This window comes from Pelophylax lessonae (genome assembly GCF_965119305.1).
Source record: "Pelophylax lessonae genome assembly, chromosome: 4".
NCBI lineage: Eukaryota > Metazoa > Chordata > Amphibia > Anura > Ranidae > Pelophylax > Pelophylax lessonae.
The window spans coordinates 575,541,059-575,558,055 of NC_138771.1; the positions used below are offsets into that span (position 1 = coordinate 575,541,059).

At 38.8% G+C, this 16,997-nt stretch overlaps 1 protein-coding gene across 1 annotated transcript in view; it reads left to right on the forward strand.

Annotated features, from left to right (window-relative positions):
- Nucleotides 1-1,489: 1,489 nt before the first annotated feature.
- The window catches only part of PCP2 (Purkinje cell protein 2), a gene marked incomplete at its 5' end in the record, with an annotated part of 34,154 nt that continues 18,646 nt past the window's right edge, over nt 1,490-16,997 (forward strand). The window contains 3 exons of the mRNA XM_082253709.1: nt 1,490-1,564; nt 5,676-5,802; nt 11,556-11,716. Of these exons, the coding sequence (XP_082109835.1) occupies nt 1,490-1,564; nt 5,676-5,802; nt 11,556-11,716 (363 nt within the window). The remainder of the gene's footprint in view (nt 1,565-5,675; nt 5,803-11,555; nt 11,717-16,997) is intronic.

Genomic DNA, 16,997 nt, shown 5'->3' on the forward strand with positions numbered 1-16,997 from the left:
GAAGCTCATAACATGTGTATTATCAGCGCATACGAAAATAAATGCTACTGTATGTATAAATAAAAGCTGCATTTGAAATAATAAAAAACAATATGGTGTTCAAACTTTTGACTTCTTTCTTTAGTAACTACATAACACAGTACTTGTACTTTTACTTTCAGTACTTGATTAGCAATTTTTTTTCAAAACTACTGGTACTTTTACTTTCAGTACTTGAGTAGAAATTTTTTTAAAAAAACTACTTGCAATACTGAAGTACAAAAAATGTTGAATACTTTAGTACTTCTACTCAAGTCACTTTTTGATCGAGCACTTCCACTTCTACTCAAGTCACTTTTTGATCGAGCACTCGTACTTTTACTCAAGTATGGGTTTCGAGTACTTTATACAACTCTAAGTAAAATAGATACATTTTACAGTATATACAAAAGTAAACTTTTTTTTCACTTACTAGGTTGCTTTAAGGTGAAAAAACCTGATCTTAATCTGCTGTATGTTAATTTTCCCTAAACAGGACTCCTCCCACCCTGTGACTGGATAGTGAAAAAAGAAGCAACTTATCTCTCTGTCACTCAGCTCTCTCCTCCTATCAGTATGCACCGATCTGGCTTCTTGTGCTGCTTCTCTCTTCCCTCTCTCAGCTCTGCTGTACAGCATCTACAATAGGCTGCAAAATGCTGATGCCACATCACATTTATATACTTACCCTGCTTGAATTAAACTTAAATTTTTAATGTATTATTATTGAAATATAGAGCTGCATTCTTATGTGCCTTTGTAACCTGACCAGAGTTCAGTTTTGCACAAAGGAAAAGTGATTTCACCCAGTCCCCAATAGTTGCCTCTAGTGGTTTATCTGGTTTATCTACAAATCTCTATTTTAACATGGTAAAAAAAATATGTCAAAATATGAAAGCTCGTCAAAAAACTACTTTACGAAAAATACTGCAAAAATACCTCAAATATCTTCTCAATGTTCCCAATACGACAATTAAAGGTGTTGAAAAGAGGACACGGCATACAGTAATTGTATAGCTTATTCTATGCTGTTCCCCAACCCTGTCTCCAGGGGGTGTGTTGACCCTGGTGCGTATACAATATCTATCTATATGCAGATATAGTATATACGTGTGTGTGTGTGTGTGTGTATATATATATATATATATATATATATATATATATATATTTAATTTGCCTTTATAAATATTTGTACATATGGCAGTAATGCCTTAGCACTGCCATAAACTCAGAAATATGTAGACACACAGATACACATATACCCTCTGCTGCACTAACAATTATCCCAGATAATCTTAATGGGGGATTACCCAGCTCCTTCCTGCAGATGGGGCCTCCCTTATTATGAGATGATTTAATGATCTGCAGAAGGAAAGGGAGGGCACGATGACCCCGCAGGACATTTTATAGGACTGCACAGCTGATATGGGCACATAACTGTTTGCTTGGAGAAGAGACTACGAGCAGAACTATGGATCCTGTAGATGGAGCTGGAGAGGACCAGGCCAAGACAAGCCCAGTGGAAGAACCTCAATCGGGGCCTGTGGTGAGAGGGACATTCATAATGCCTGGGGGTAGGGAGGACGGTGGGTGGATAGAAGAGTTTATATACAACCCATCTCGGGATTTACATTCTCAGTGTGTAGGCGAAAGTGCTTAATGGGGGTATTATGAATACTGAGTCACTGTACAAACTATCAGTTGTACATTATGTTTTATTTTTCTCTAGGAATTATTTTTAATCCAAATTCGAAGGACAGAATATTTTAGAAAATAAAAATAAAAAAATGTCCCCCTTTTAGGGGACACATTTTGGGAAAGCCAGGGCAATGCCACGCCCCTGAGCAGACTGCTGGTATGCAGAAAGAAAGAGTTAGACCGTCAGTTCTTGTACTGCACTTAGGAAACAATTTTAAGCATTTGTAGACACAAGAAAATCCATAAATGAACAGGATATTATAAAAACACAAATCACTTAAACATGGCAGCTTTTTGTTTCTACAGAAAAACATCAGGTTCGAAAACTAAAAAAGACATTTGACAAAGCTGCTATCGGGGACATTATTAAATATATATAATTATATTCTGTTGTTTAAAAATACTTAGCATGATAAATTGCAGAGCACATGCCATGCGTCTCATAGTTAAATAGTATGCTTATTTGTACTAATCTGAAGAAAAGGAGGGACTATTGTGAAGAAAAGGACCAAGAGATGTGGCTTCAAAATGGGGACATTTGAGAATAGCGGTCATGTTTAGCTTCCACCTTTGCTAATTGTCAAATTTGACATTGTACAATCAAGTGGGTAAACAGTCCAAATTACCTGTAGTGGTCTAATAAGCTTGTGCTGGCCTTTGAGGTACCCAATCATTAATGTATGGAGTGCTGCTTAGTGGAATGAGAAGTGACATTTATAGAGTCAAACTTTGTTTGGGTAATGAGAAAGGGTTATAATGAACAGTGAAAGGAGTTTATAATTAGAAGAGTTTAAAGAGAGGGGACGTAAAGGTTCCTTTACAAATCAATGTACTTATCTCCAACATGACTCAATGGAGTTGATTTTTTAAGGCAAATAGGCTGTTCACTTTGCAGAGGGATTTTCCCTTAGCTTATTAAATGAGGTGACTTCCATCATCCAATAATGTGGAAGTAAAAATATGTTGTTTGCTCAGGATTGGGTGTGCATTGCAAAGTGAATTTTTGCCACATTTACAAAGCTAAGGGAACATTCCCTTGCAAAGAAAACAGCCTATATGGCTTTAGTAAATCTACTTAAGTAAATGTCTAATTAGACAGTGGAAAGGGAGAGTTTGAGAAATCTTATACATAGCAGAGAAACATTGTTGGTGTGTAAGTCTCACTATAAATTGTAACAGAGGACCATTGTTTGGTGTCCACTAAAGAATAATCTGAGACAGTGGGCCAGTCAGAGTAGACATGGGTGTTAAATTTTATCATAATGACAGCAGACAAGGTAAAAGTAACTTTAGAAGTCATGTAGGCCATATATCCCAGAAAGAAAAAACGCTAATCTAAGATGTTGGTAGATTACCTTTGGAAGCTGGAAGAAGGATGGATGTGAATATAATGGACATCATAAGTTGTAAGAGAGGGTAGGAATTGGATCATTTTGACTAAGAAAACAATGTACAGACAGGAAAATGGCAACACCATCAGCATGGTTATCTATAGGTCTATGGCTGAATTCCTGCATCTGATATTGCCTAAATGCATGATTATTTGTATTATACATTTAAGCCTAAGAAGATTTAGACTACTCATTGTAATGGGAATCTTCTAGGGGACTAGGGGGTTCTCCTACTCTAATTATCTTGTCCGTTTATTTGTAGACATAAGGAATGTGTAACCTGACTGTTATTCATTCTCATGCGGGTTCTTAGATTTTTTAGTGCCTGGACAAACTGTTATTTATGAGTCCCAGAAAAAAAGGAAATTGAGTACATCCGGTATATATTGTCAACTGTCAGTGTTTAGGCACAGGACCACCTGAGCAGAAAAAAAACCTTCCTTGCGTTTCATAGTTGGGGGGGGGATTCACATTGAGCAGAATGAGCAGGCCAGTGCAGAATCCAACTCTACCTGGTATATAGAAGTCAATTCTGGCAAAGCTGAAAGAGCTAAACTAACCTGTGTGTTAAATATGACCCCTCCTCTTGTGTTTATGGAACACTTCCAATGCAAACCTCCCATGGACTTATACGTAACCACCGAACTGAATTCTTTCTATTTGTAGAAACAGAGATCCTTCTCCAAAAGGCTAGCACATCACCTGAATTATTCTCCTTATATTGATAGTAGGCTCAGCAGCACTATGGAGAATGTTCATATTTAGAACTGGTTAAACAAGATATCTTACTCTTGAAAACATGATAGGGTCATACATTGCGAGATAAAGTGCATTGACCAAAAACAAACCTTGCACCTTTTACGATAGGCTTGTATTAATGCCTACAAAACTCCTAACTCAATCCACAATTGTCATTGGTTTTTATCACAAGGCAACAGAAGCTCAAATCCCTAGCTGAAACACATAAGGTTTTTGCCACAATTATTGCTACTTTCATCCATTTGACTGTTACTTTTAGCTGCTATTGACACTAATTGCTGAAAATAAGAGTTGTAGCTTAGTGAATTAAGCCTAAGGACGTAATACAAGGTATGTAAACCCTCTATAGGAACTCTTGGAGAGAACACCAAACTTTCTTCTAATGGAGTATATTTAATTTAATATTTAGTCACGTAGAGTTCTGGTCCACAGGTTTGGGCTAAAGAAAAGACATAACCAGCAAACAGTGGCAATTTTCAAACACCTTTGCATACTCCTATATATTAAAAAGACCCCTGAGTTAAAAGATTAAGATGGTACATACCGTGGTGCTCATTGGTTTTATCTTAATTTTTCATTGGGTTGCATATAAGAGTAGCTTGATTTGTGTGTGGGAAAAACTATTTAAAATCTAAATAACATAAAAAAGTTGCTTAGGGCAACAAAAATAATTGACAACTGGTGTCTCACAAAGGGGGTAATTTTATTAAAATCATGCAAAAACTGACTGTGTGTGAGAACCTTGGTTAGCGACTTTTTTTTCCTGTACTCATGTAGAAGAGGCAAGACAGTGCTGAACCATACTCTGTATAGGGAGTAATTGGGAGTTCACCCATTGAAAAATAAACCTCTCTGCTGGATAAAAAAGGGATCCATTGAAGACATTAATACACAAACATGAAGGATCATATGCTCTCTTCATGCTCAGCTACCTCCAGGGTAAAGAACATGTAGCATTTTGTATTAACATGCATCTGTCTTTAGAAATTGCAGTGTAAAAACCTATGAATAGTTGTGTATATGTGAGGGAATACTTGCTGGCCTACTGATTAACACACCTGTGCATGTACATGTGCATGTACCGGCAAGGCCCTGCACTAAGAGTCAAGGCCCAGCATGGTGATGTGTACAGGTAAATGACCAGTCCTAAGTGAAGGGCTTTTCCAGCATACGCAGGGGAGGACTGGGAGGGGGGGCAGGGTGGCAATTGCCCCCCGGGCCGCTCTGATGCAGAGTAAAAAGGCAGCACTCAGGGCTAGATTAATTTAGGGGCCTGACACTGTATAAAGCGGCTGGTCGCCGCTACACAATGTTCTATATGCAGAGCTGTATGAGTGTACAGAGTGCGAGTTACCACATTGTATCATGTTTGTCTTGTTTCATAACATCAATATCCTTTATAAAACCAGGTAGGCATGGATGGTGAGCTGGCTCAAATGGTTCAATGGGCCACTTGACTGGACTTGCCCCCCAGGCCTAAGGCTTCCAGCCCACCCCTGAGCATACGTGTATGCACATGTGCCTTGGTCCCCCAGCCAGCAGGTATTCCCTGACAGTACCTGTTCATTAACTAAATAAGTATGGAATGAGCAGGTAATTAAAGAAATGTTTCCTGATAGAAATATAGTAGTTGCTATTGCTAATCAATTGCCTCCTAAAAATGCTAGTTATAACTCTGTCACTCAGACGTACTCACACTAGACTATTAGCATTAGCATATGGGGGCCACCAACTCATGTATTCCCTGACAGGGTTGCTTTTTTCTGTAGTTGGTAAATTGACTAAATGTGTGTGTGTTTCCAATTGCAGGAAGTCCCTAAGGAGCAGGAAGGCTTCTTTAACCTTCTCAGCCATGTCCAGGGGGCACGGATGGATGAACAGAGATGCAGCATCCAAATTGTGCACAGCAAAGGGGATCCAGATGCAAAAAATAACAGTAAGTGGCCTCCACTCCTGGTGTTCTGAGGGTATTTCTTGCTTTTTTCTTTACATTACGCAGTCTTGTAAATGAAATGAGAAATGTTCAATTTCATATTACATAGTTACAGAGTTGCATAGTGAGGTTGAAAAAAGACACAAGTCTATCCGGCTCAACCAATAAAAAACAAAAAACAGTAGAGAAAACACAACCCTACAATCCCATATACACAATCCTATACCCACAGTTGATCCAGAGAAAGGCAAAATAATGATCCCCCAAGAGGCAATCAGATATTCCCAGGATCAACTTTATCTATAAATATTAGTACCCAGTTATGTTATGTACACCTAGGAAAGAATCCAGTCCTTTTTTAAAGCAATCTACTGAGCTGGCCAGACCCACCTCTGGAGGGAGTCTATTCCACATTTTCACAGCTTTTACTGTGAAGAAACCTTTCCGTATATTGTTATTATTGCCTTCGAGTTTAGTTTTCCAAGGGTAGATTTCACAGATCACTCACTTTATCTCATTCTGCATGCACTGGTTCAAATAAAATTGGCCAGGGCAGTAGGATGAGCAAATCCGCCAGGCAATAAAAGTTTATTTTACCTTTACTAACAGCATATCCAGGTTTCCTGGGATCAGAGATGTAATCTGTTGAGGCAAATTGGGAAAAATGTATTCTTAATTGTCTCTGCATCCTGCTCAAAAAAGCAAATACAAGGGGTACCTGTTGTGTTTGTTGATAAACTTGAGTCTCAAACACTGGAACCTCAATCCTGGAAGAAATTTCTTTACATATTCTCATATCCATAGGTTGGATTTGTATGTGTCCTAAACTCCTGTCTTGAGTAATACCGGTACCCCTTGAAATTGGCTTTTTTAATGAGAAAACAGGGTTGCATCCAATATATAGCCAAAAGTATGTGGACACCCCTCCAAATTATTGAGTTCAGATGCACAAGTTTGTTGTGGAGCAATTTAAATTGCATGCAGTGAGATGCCTGACCCCAAACCTACTGAACACTTCTTTGGTGAGTTGAAATGCCAATTGTGAGTCAGGTTTTCTCGTCCAACATACTAACATACAACTTAAACTCACAAATGCTCTTTTGGATGAATGAGCAAAATTTCCCACAGGCACACTCTAAATTTTTTGGAAAGCTATCCCATAGGAGTGAAGGCTGTTATAACCACAAGGATGAGGGGATGGTAACTCCCCTCATCCTTGTGGTTATAACAACCTCAACAAATGCTCATGGTTTTGCAATGGGATCACCTATGATAGAGCTGTGAAGGTCAGGTCAGGTGTCCACAAATTTTGGTCATATACTATAATATTAAAGATAACTACTTAAGAGTTCACTTGTTATTTAAATGCACAACTCAACACATGTAAGCTTATTGGTTGTCATCAGGCTTCCCTTTTAATCTTGTTATCAGCTGCATTGATATTTATCACTTGTCTCTCTTCCACAAAAATCACAGGTCCTCTTTGCAGATTTATCTTAACTTCAATCCTAGTTTGAAGTCACTTATTTTGCCAGCCTCTATGTCTCTGTAATCCAAGTGTTTCTTCAACCACATGTGTTTTACTATGCTTTCTATTTTAACACAATTTAAAGGGATTGTAAAGGAAGAAGGTATTTTTTTTATCTTAATGCATTCTATGCATTAGGAAGAAAAAAAAACTTCTGTGTGCAGAAGCCCCCCTCAGGCCCCCTAATACTTACCTGAGCCCGTCTTTATCCAGCAATGTTGGCAAAGTGCCTGAGACTTCCCTCCTCATTAGCTGAGACAGCAGCTCAGCGCGATTGGCTCCCGCTGCTGTCAATCAAAATCTTAGGATAGGGGGGACGGGGCTGGGTCGCAGCTCCGTGTCTGAATAAACACAGGGAGCTGTGTCTCAGCTCGGGTTCCCCCAAAGCACACTGCTTGCTGTGGGGGCACTCAACAGGAGGGAGGGGCCAGGAGGGACCTGAGAAGAGGAGGATCAAGGCTGCGCTGTGCAAAACCAACTGCAAAGAGCAGGTAAGTAGAACATGTTTGTTATTTTTAAAAAAAAACAAGACTTTACAATCCCTTTAAGCCTAACTTAAATCGTTTTCTTTCATTTTGCGTGAAATACGGAAGAGTTCAATTAACCCAGATCATGCACATTAGGTAAAAATATGTTCCAAACAAGCAGTAAAAGCACCTTAAAAACAAGCCAACATTCATCTCTGTATCTGTAAGCACTGTGGAGAAATTTAAATTGTATCTAGGCCAAAACTTGTTTTTTTAATTTTGGATTGAGTAGAGAAGGGCTAAAAGTGCTGGGAGTTTTTTTTTTTTTGCCATTGGTGTCCGATTAGGGAGATTTCTCTTCACTTCCTGTCCTGTAGACTCAACAGGAAGTAAGGGGATATTTTTCCAACGTGACAGATGTCCTATCCTAGACAGCTGTCATGGGAACAAGTGTCCCCGTTGGTAGATTTAATCTTTGTTCTATTTCTGGTGGCACCTCGAAATGGTGGATTTACTCCCTTTTAGTCCTAGTGACATTGGTTTATTAGGACCATTAGAGACTAAGTGAATATCCTCAATGGAGATACAAACAGTAAAAAAAACTTACAGTGGTTTACAGTGGTTTTAACACCTCAATTTTCTGTCCAAATCTAAAAAATAAAAATGTTTTGCTTTTAGTTATATCATTCCTATCATTCTCAAAATAGAATTGTATGTTTGGGACATTCCCAAATGCATGCAGCCTTAAACATGAGCACTGCTTCGTACAGTATCCAGTTGCATAAAGCCACTGCACATTTCAGCCTGTCATTGATTTTCACAGGTTGCTGGCAGCAGGACTGGACCCTGTGCCTACTAGGTGCCCCAAATTACTTGGATATTAAGCTGGTGGGCCAAACCACATAAGCATGTAGCCTAAGCTGCTGGAAACTTGACTCTAAAGTCTTTGTTGTGATCTTTGAAGAGCATTGACTTCACAAGACTTCACATTGACTTCACATTAAAAGTACCTAGAGAGAACAGGGAGGCTGGCATTGGACTTTAATAAAAATAAAAAAATGCAATTTTAAAGGTCCATCAAATTCAAAACCGTAAAAAAAATTGTCCCAGAGAATGTACTACAGAATCCAGCAAGTTGTAGTTAGTCACATTCAATCTAACTTGTTCTGTACTTTTGAAGATGTTTTTGACCCCTCACCTATTCAGATTCCTCATTTCTGAGCTAAAGAGCAAACCCAGCTGAATGTGACCTAATACTACTACCTATACCATGACTTAGATAAATGAGTCCAAGAGTATTCAGTTTCAAATTTGGAAAAAGTCTGCCCCAGAGAGTTTAATAAATTTCAGCTAGTCGTAATAAGTTATATTCACCCAGACTTGGTCTGTAATGTTCAAGATGTTTCCCTGATTATCCAAGTAACTTCCTCTGCTCTAAACACAGAAAAGAGGAAGCCTCTTTAATGAGGGGTGAAACGTCTTTAGCATTACAGAACAATTCCAGTGAATGCGACTAATTACTTCTAGCTATACCAGGGGTGTCCAAACTTTTTTTCAAAGAGGGCCAGGTTTGATGAATTGAACATGCGTGAGGGTCGACCATTTTGCCTGACATTCTTTGGACCATTAAAATTAAATGCAAATTAACTATTTTATGCAAAGTTTATTGTATTGCAAACGGCATACTTTTAATTTTGTCACATGGATGGCAAATCTAAACAGGTGTTAGGCTACGTTCACATGTTAGCGTAGCGGACCGCGGGCAGAATCACCGCGGTTCTGCCCGCGATCCGGAAATCATTGCAAATCGCGGGACGCCTGTGCGTTGCCGTTGATTTGCAATGGCACCCAAAACGCTGTGCAATGTTGCAGCGATTTCCGCCTGCCGAATCGCGGTAACATTGCGCAAACAAAATCGCGGGTCGCATGACGCCCCAAAGAAGCTCTTGTACCTTTTTTGGGCGTCATGCGACCCGCGATTTTGTTTGCGCGATGTTACCGCGATTCGGCAGGCGGAAATCGCGGCAACATCGCACAGCGTTTGGGGTGCCATTGCAAATCAACGGAAACGCACAGGTGTCCGGCGATTTGCAATGATTTCCGGATCGCGGGCAGAACCGCTGTGATTCTGCCCGCGGTACGCTACGCTAACATGTGAAGGTAGCCTTAAATCACTCTGCCTTTCATATCTGAAGGCCAGATAACAAAAAAATCCAGAAAGCTGCAATTTATGTAAGAAACATTGTAAAGTACATTACATATTATTGGTAATAAAGGTTGTCTGTCAACTTTTAAGTTACAAAAATATGAACAGGAACATAACACCAAGTTTACATGTTGTGTCCAAATATATTTAGAACTGATTTAGACCAACTGACATTAACTGAGATTTTACAATGTATTCATCTCAATTTGGAGCATGCGTCAGACTCTGGGGTAAAGGAGGACCAAAACGAGGCTTGAACCGCTATAGAGCCGCTGGTGGTGAGCGGCATGTGCAGTGACCCTGTGTAGGGGAGCGTGAGGAGTGCCTTCTTCTCATATGATTGTCCTGACAACTTTTCAATGTTCTATTTACTACATTGGCTTCATTCATGACTATTATTACTGCCATCATTAATCATCATCGGTGGGTTCATATAGCGCTAATAAGTGTTTAACCCTTGTGTGACTGATACTTTTGAACTACCCTCCTGGTTTGTTTTGTTCCCACACAGCTGCTACTTGACCCCCAGGTGTTATGCCAATTATAATGGAGAGAGCTCTGGTCCTGAGATCCCTGGGGTCCTGAGCAGCGCTCAGGGATTCACAGGGGCCACAACAATAGATTTTTCCAAATTACCTGTGGGGCCGTATTAAAGTGGGCATAGCTGAGCTATACCATGACTTGGATTAATGACAACCTTCACAGATATATGATAAACCCTAGTTCATCAGTTTACAATTTTACCTTAGAAGAGTTGACAAATTGTTTTGACTATGGGAAAAATAGATAGGTGTCCTAGGCCATTCTGAAAGATTCTCAATGGCCACACATAACATTATGAGTAAAGTATCCAGTTTGATTTTAAATACAAAGTTTTAGCCATGACACCTCATGCACTGAGGAATTTTTAGAGCTTCACCATGCACCATCGTACACAACCTTTTTTCCAATCCTGATGGTAAAGCTGTTTTTCCTCAGTTGAGGAACCTAACCTATTTGTTTTTTCTTCTGAATTGTTCTTGACATGGAACATTAATAGTCTAAATCCCTATAATGACCGTGGAAAACCATATAATTGGTGTAATGAAATGATTCTGTTGGGTGACATGTATGTAAAGAGGATAAGCATCTCCTTCAGAAATGACTGAATAACAGAAAAATAGTTAGAAGATAAGAAACCTACTGAGAGGCTGCCCTGAGCAGCCCCAATAAGGATTGGGAGCCACGTGGGACCTCTAAGCCATTAGTAGGGATTACTGAGGCACAGAGAAAAAGTGTAATCTATTAGGCATTCCTTTATGTCTAAAATATCAACATATTTAGTTTTTTTTAACATGATTCCTAATTGGTTTAACTGATAATGCTCAAAAAATGGTAATAATAATGATAAATGAGCATGGCTAACGCACATAATCCCAGACAATCATAAAAAACATACCAATTAATTCTAAATATCTTTTCACTGCCTGAAATTCCCCAAACAGGTGCTGTTTATGAATTCATGCTGACTATTGGGATTATCAAAATGACAATAAACCCTTATTTTAACTCCCAGCTCCGGTCACCCCTCCTCCTGAAATGAATCATTTGATGGATATGTTGGCACAGTCACAAAGTCGAAGACTGGATGATCAGAGAGCAGAGTTCAATCAGTCTGTGGGATTCCCAGACACCTTGCCTACTAGGAGAGTATCACAGGACAATGGGGCCCTGAAGGTAAGCAGTTGGTACAAGAGCTGGTAGAAAACTACGACTAATATGCCATCTCATGTATCTATACCAATTATGTCATTACTATTAAATTGCACATGGTAGTTAAAAAAAAAACCCAATAATTATTACCACATGCATCAAGCTAACATAATGAGTTTTAATATGATTTATTTTTAATGCCAAATGTTTAACTTGTATAATTACAATAAAACAATAAAACAAAGAAATTCTAAATTAAAAAGGATAAATGTAAAAAGAACTCAATGCTGAAATGGTCCCATTTTCAGTTTATATAAATGTAGCACTGTTACGTAATCAGCCCATATGGTAAAATCTTTTTTTTTTTTCTTTTGTACAGCCATTTATATAGTTAATTTGTAAAATTGTTTATACTGATATTGATATATTGATATATTTTTATATGTAGCTTTTTGGACATCTTTTTCCTAAATTAGATATGGCCATTTTTAGGGTCAAGTAGGACCTCCAATGCGTTTTATTAGCCGAGGCCAGGTATCTGCCTCCAAACCCTTCCCATCCCTCTTAGAATGTGTTGGCCAAAATGGCAAACATAATCAAAATGTGGCCTTACAAGTGTTTGACGTACGTGGGCTATATAGTATCATCATATCTTATCTTCCTTCTTATACATCCTAAGATTTTGTTTGCTGTTGTTTGGCACAGAGTGTTGCTGCTGACCTAACTGGTAAATTATCCCAAGCCATCCCCCAAATGTGTTTTTCACCAAATATATTCAATGCAATGTATAAGGACTTTCGGTGATATTGCACAGATAATTGATTTCTTCTGTGTATGAGTCCCATGGGTAATAATCAAAGTCGCATGAGTGGCAGAGGTACAGAGGACAGACAAAAACATTTGTCTCAGGCTTGTTAGGTGCAAGGTGAAATTAGCTAATCTATGGACATAAGCTTCAGGACCAGAAGCAAGCCAATAAGATGTATAAAGCCCAGTGCTCGATAAAGGTACTTTACACAAAGGTAAATCAATCTTACAATGTCACTAGATCAGTCTTGAATGAATAGAACGGAAAGCAAGACACTATTGGTGATACTATTAGTGGAACATCCATATACAACTAGGCTAATATTTATAAATACGTTAATTTGACATTCATCAAACATTCACTGCAGACTAATCTTCCTTGTGGATGTGTTTTAAATGACAGTGATTGATTCACAAACAGTAATTATGTATTGAAAAATCACCTTTAGGCTACATTCACACCTGAGCGTAGCGTTTTTCGCGCGTTTTTTACCGCGATTTTACCGCGATTTTTGTGGCGTTTTTTACCGCGATTTTACCGCGATTTTTACCGCGATTTTTGTGCAGGCGTTTTTAGATTGAATAGAGATCAATGGAAAACGCCTGTAATCTGCCCAAAAAGAAGCTCATGTACTTTTTTGAGCGTTGGGCGTTTTGTATACAGCGTCAAAACGCTCAGATGTGAACAGGGGCCATTGAAATGAATAGGATTTGTCTTGTTGGGCGTTTTGAGAGCTGATCCTAGAGCAGAAAAACGCCCCAAAAACGCCCCAAAACGCCTAGATGTGAACGGAGCCTAACTGTTTTTTTTTTAATGTATCTGTAATGGATCAACCGGCACCCCTGACTGGGTGCCTCCGTTGATGGATGCTCCTAGTGCTTCCCAAGGGCTCCAAGCACTCCACCAGACACCATAACCACCTCAGCTTGGTAGGGGTGGTCTCACCATTTCCTACCCACCCTTGAACTATGACAAAGGCTCCAGGTTCCTGTGGGTGAACCTCTCTTTCCCCAGAGAGTGAAGCAGGAACAAGCTCTTACAAGAGCTTAGTGATTATCCAAGAGAGTGTGAAGAGCATAGCAATCCCTTGTAGCATATTCCCCCAAACATGAGTCAAGACTTCATGAAGGGTAAAAAAAGACTGTTTATTGAACAGACACACACTCAATTTATACACACATGAGCACATCCCACTCCTGATCAAATTACTACATACAGGTCAGGGGTTGAATGATTACATTATCATATGCAGATGAAATTGTATACAGAAACAGAATTTACCTGAACTAATTAGCTGGCCATCTGGACAGAACAATGTGAGGTCATTAACATTTAACAATGGGACAGGCAGACAACACAATACACATTATCTCAATACGCAAACAATAGAGAGAGCCTGTCTGAAGTACAATTGAAGTACAATACACATTAGCATCACTTGTAAATACAGACCCCATTTGAAGCAATCCAAACAGTCTTTCACTCCCAGTGATGGTTAATACTGTCACAATATCCTTTAGTTTTAAAATGAACCTGCACTTCAGTTTATACTTTTAAAGGTAAATGCCTCCCTTACATTAGACTACCTGATGCCTACCATTACATGTATAAGCTTTCTGGAAATCTATCAGATGAAGAATGATGCAATGGCAGATTCGATGCAATGGCAAGAGTGAATTAATTGAATAAACTAATAAATTATGCCTCGTGTGCGATAAAAATGTATCAGACAAAGGATAGAATTAGATGTTATTGGAATTCATTCAAGGATTCAGTTATTTCAAGTGTAAGGAAATAATTTACTAGATGAAAAATGATGTATGTCAGATGTAGGATAAGAATTAGAAGTGAGGAAACCACGTGGCTGTATGACAAAACATCTTGAACACTACACTAGTCCAGCATGTGACTAACTACTAATAGCTAAAAAGGATAGTGTTTCAGGTCATTTACAATTTTTATTGAATCGATATTATGTCTGGTGATGGATTAGAATTTTTTGGACATAAATATGATGGTATGTCAGAAGATGAATTGGACATCTTTTCAAATGAAGGATGACACCATGCCAAATGGTGGATGAACATTGTATCAGATTCAAATGAAGGATGGTACTGTATATCAGATGATGGGTGTTTTGGAGATGAATGAATGAGGAATTTTTAGGTCCGGTGCAGGATGAAGGATTATAAATGCAGAATAAGATAGGATTGCACAAACTCTTGAGGTTATGTTAAATGTTAAAAGTTGAGTCGGATTCAGAAGGAAGCATAATGTTCTAAAATGACACCTTAGAGCAGTCTTTCTCAACCAGGATCCTGGAACCCTAGGGCTCTCCAGAGGTTGCAAGAGGTTCCTTGAATGTTCTGTCTACTAGATAAGTAACCACTGACAGCAATGATCTTTTAAAGTATAACTAAAGGCAGAACGTTTGTTTTTGAACAGAGTGGAGAGGGATGAGAACCTCTGTCAATTTTTATTGCTGTCTGTGTCTCTGTTAAGGAGATTCAGCCTCTCTATTTGTCCTGCTTGCTGTTATCATTGAAAGTGAAAGTAAAAGAAAATCCCAGATTTTGGGTTGTCCCCAGAAAAGTAATAGAGGGAAAATCTTCCAATAGGGACACTAGTTCGGATGAACTGGGGTTTTCCAAGGAATTCCCTTAATTTGAAGGGATTTCCTCTCACTTCCTGTTTGACTATGGGACAGGAAGTGAAGGGAAATCGCGACATTGGGACACAGATGGCGAAAAAAAATCTGACAGGGGTAATAATCTCTCTTGCTCTATTCAAAATGAAAAAGAAAAAGTTTTGGCTATACTTCTACTTTAATCTATCTGAAGGGGGGGAGGGGGATTAATACCAATATTTAGAAATATAAAAATAATTTTTCCCGGGGACCAACACAGTAATGTACTGTGAACTTTAGATATAGTAATAATTAGCAGGGATTTCCTGACACGGGAATGTTATTATGGTATTAATGTTTCCGCCATGTTAGACGGTTGAGAAATATGATGCCTTATCAAGGGCCACTTACCTGTCCTCCCTACACAGCTCCCTCTGCAACTGTACAGTAAGTCAGCAACCACAACTGTATTTGAACTTAACATAAGTAAGATGTATGATGAAGCATAGCAATGTGGACCAAAGCAGGCATGTAAGTTCCATGATCCTAATCTGCATTACATTTGTCCATATACTCTGAATAATAATGAAGATTTTACATACTATAAGAAAATGCTCCACTGGGTTATCAATGTTTACCATCCTTGCCTACCACTAAATAGTTTGCTAGTTAAAATACAGACTTTTCCTCAGTGTTTTTGTGCTACAGGTGGACCTGAAGAACATTTGTGTTGTCTCGCCAGACCTTTACCAGTGATCTCTTCCTGGGACACTCAGATAAATACCACTAAATGAATTATGTTGTCTAAATGAGCAACAACAATCCATCAGTGTTCTCTGGTTCTAAAATATTATTTGCTCTCCGATGATTATGCCTAGAACAGTTCCAGACTGAGCCTTCCAGGACCATCCATGTAATAAACCCAGACTATGCCATTTGGTTCCTCTCAGTTTAGTGTCATGTCATTGTGCACATATATATATATATATATATATATATATATATATATATATATATATATATGTGTGTGTTTACCCATAGAACAATTCACTCCCTAACCCTGAGGTCTTTAAATGACTTAATGCAGGCACCGATGATAACCCTCAGTGATGGCGAACCTTGGCACCCCAGATGTTTTGGAACTACGTTTCCCATGATGCTCGACTACACTGCAGAGTGCATGAGCATCATGGGAAATGTAATTCCGAAACATCTGGGGTGCCAAGGTTCGCCATCACTGGGTTTTCTCATTCCTATTACAGAAAATTAGATTCACACAGGCAACAATGGGAAGTGTGTATAACTGAGGTGGGGGGGGGGGGGACATTACAGTGTTCAAAAAAATATATTAATGGTAGGGTTGCATACATACGTATAACATTATAGCCAGACTGCCCCACTACACACTAGTAAACTAGTAACTAGTGAACACTTTTTCTCCTCATGGTTCTAAAAGTAAGGTACTTATGGAAGTACACTAAATGGTATTGTACTATGTAAGGTGTGAATATCCTCCAAATGATTGAGTTCAGGTTCACAAGCCTCAAACTGAAGTGTTCTTCACAGAGCCCTGACCTAAACCCTATTAAACACCTTTGAAATAAATTAAAACATCAACTTTTGAGCCAAGCCTTTTCATCCAACCGGACCAGACCTCACAAATGTTCTTTTGGTTGAAAGGGTGCAAATTCTCACAGGCACTCTCCAAATTCTTGTAGATGGCCTTCCTTCCCAGGAGACTGAGGCTTTTATAGCCACAATAGTGTTTTTTTTTTATATTGGAGGTCAACTCCATATTAATGTCCATGGTCTTTGAATGGGATATCTAAAAAAACTCATATAAGTATGATGGTCAGATATGCTCAAACCTT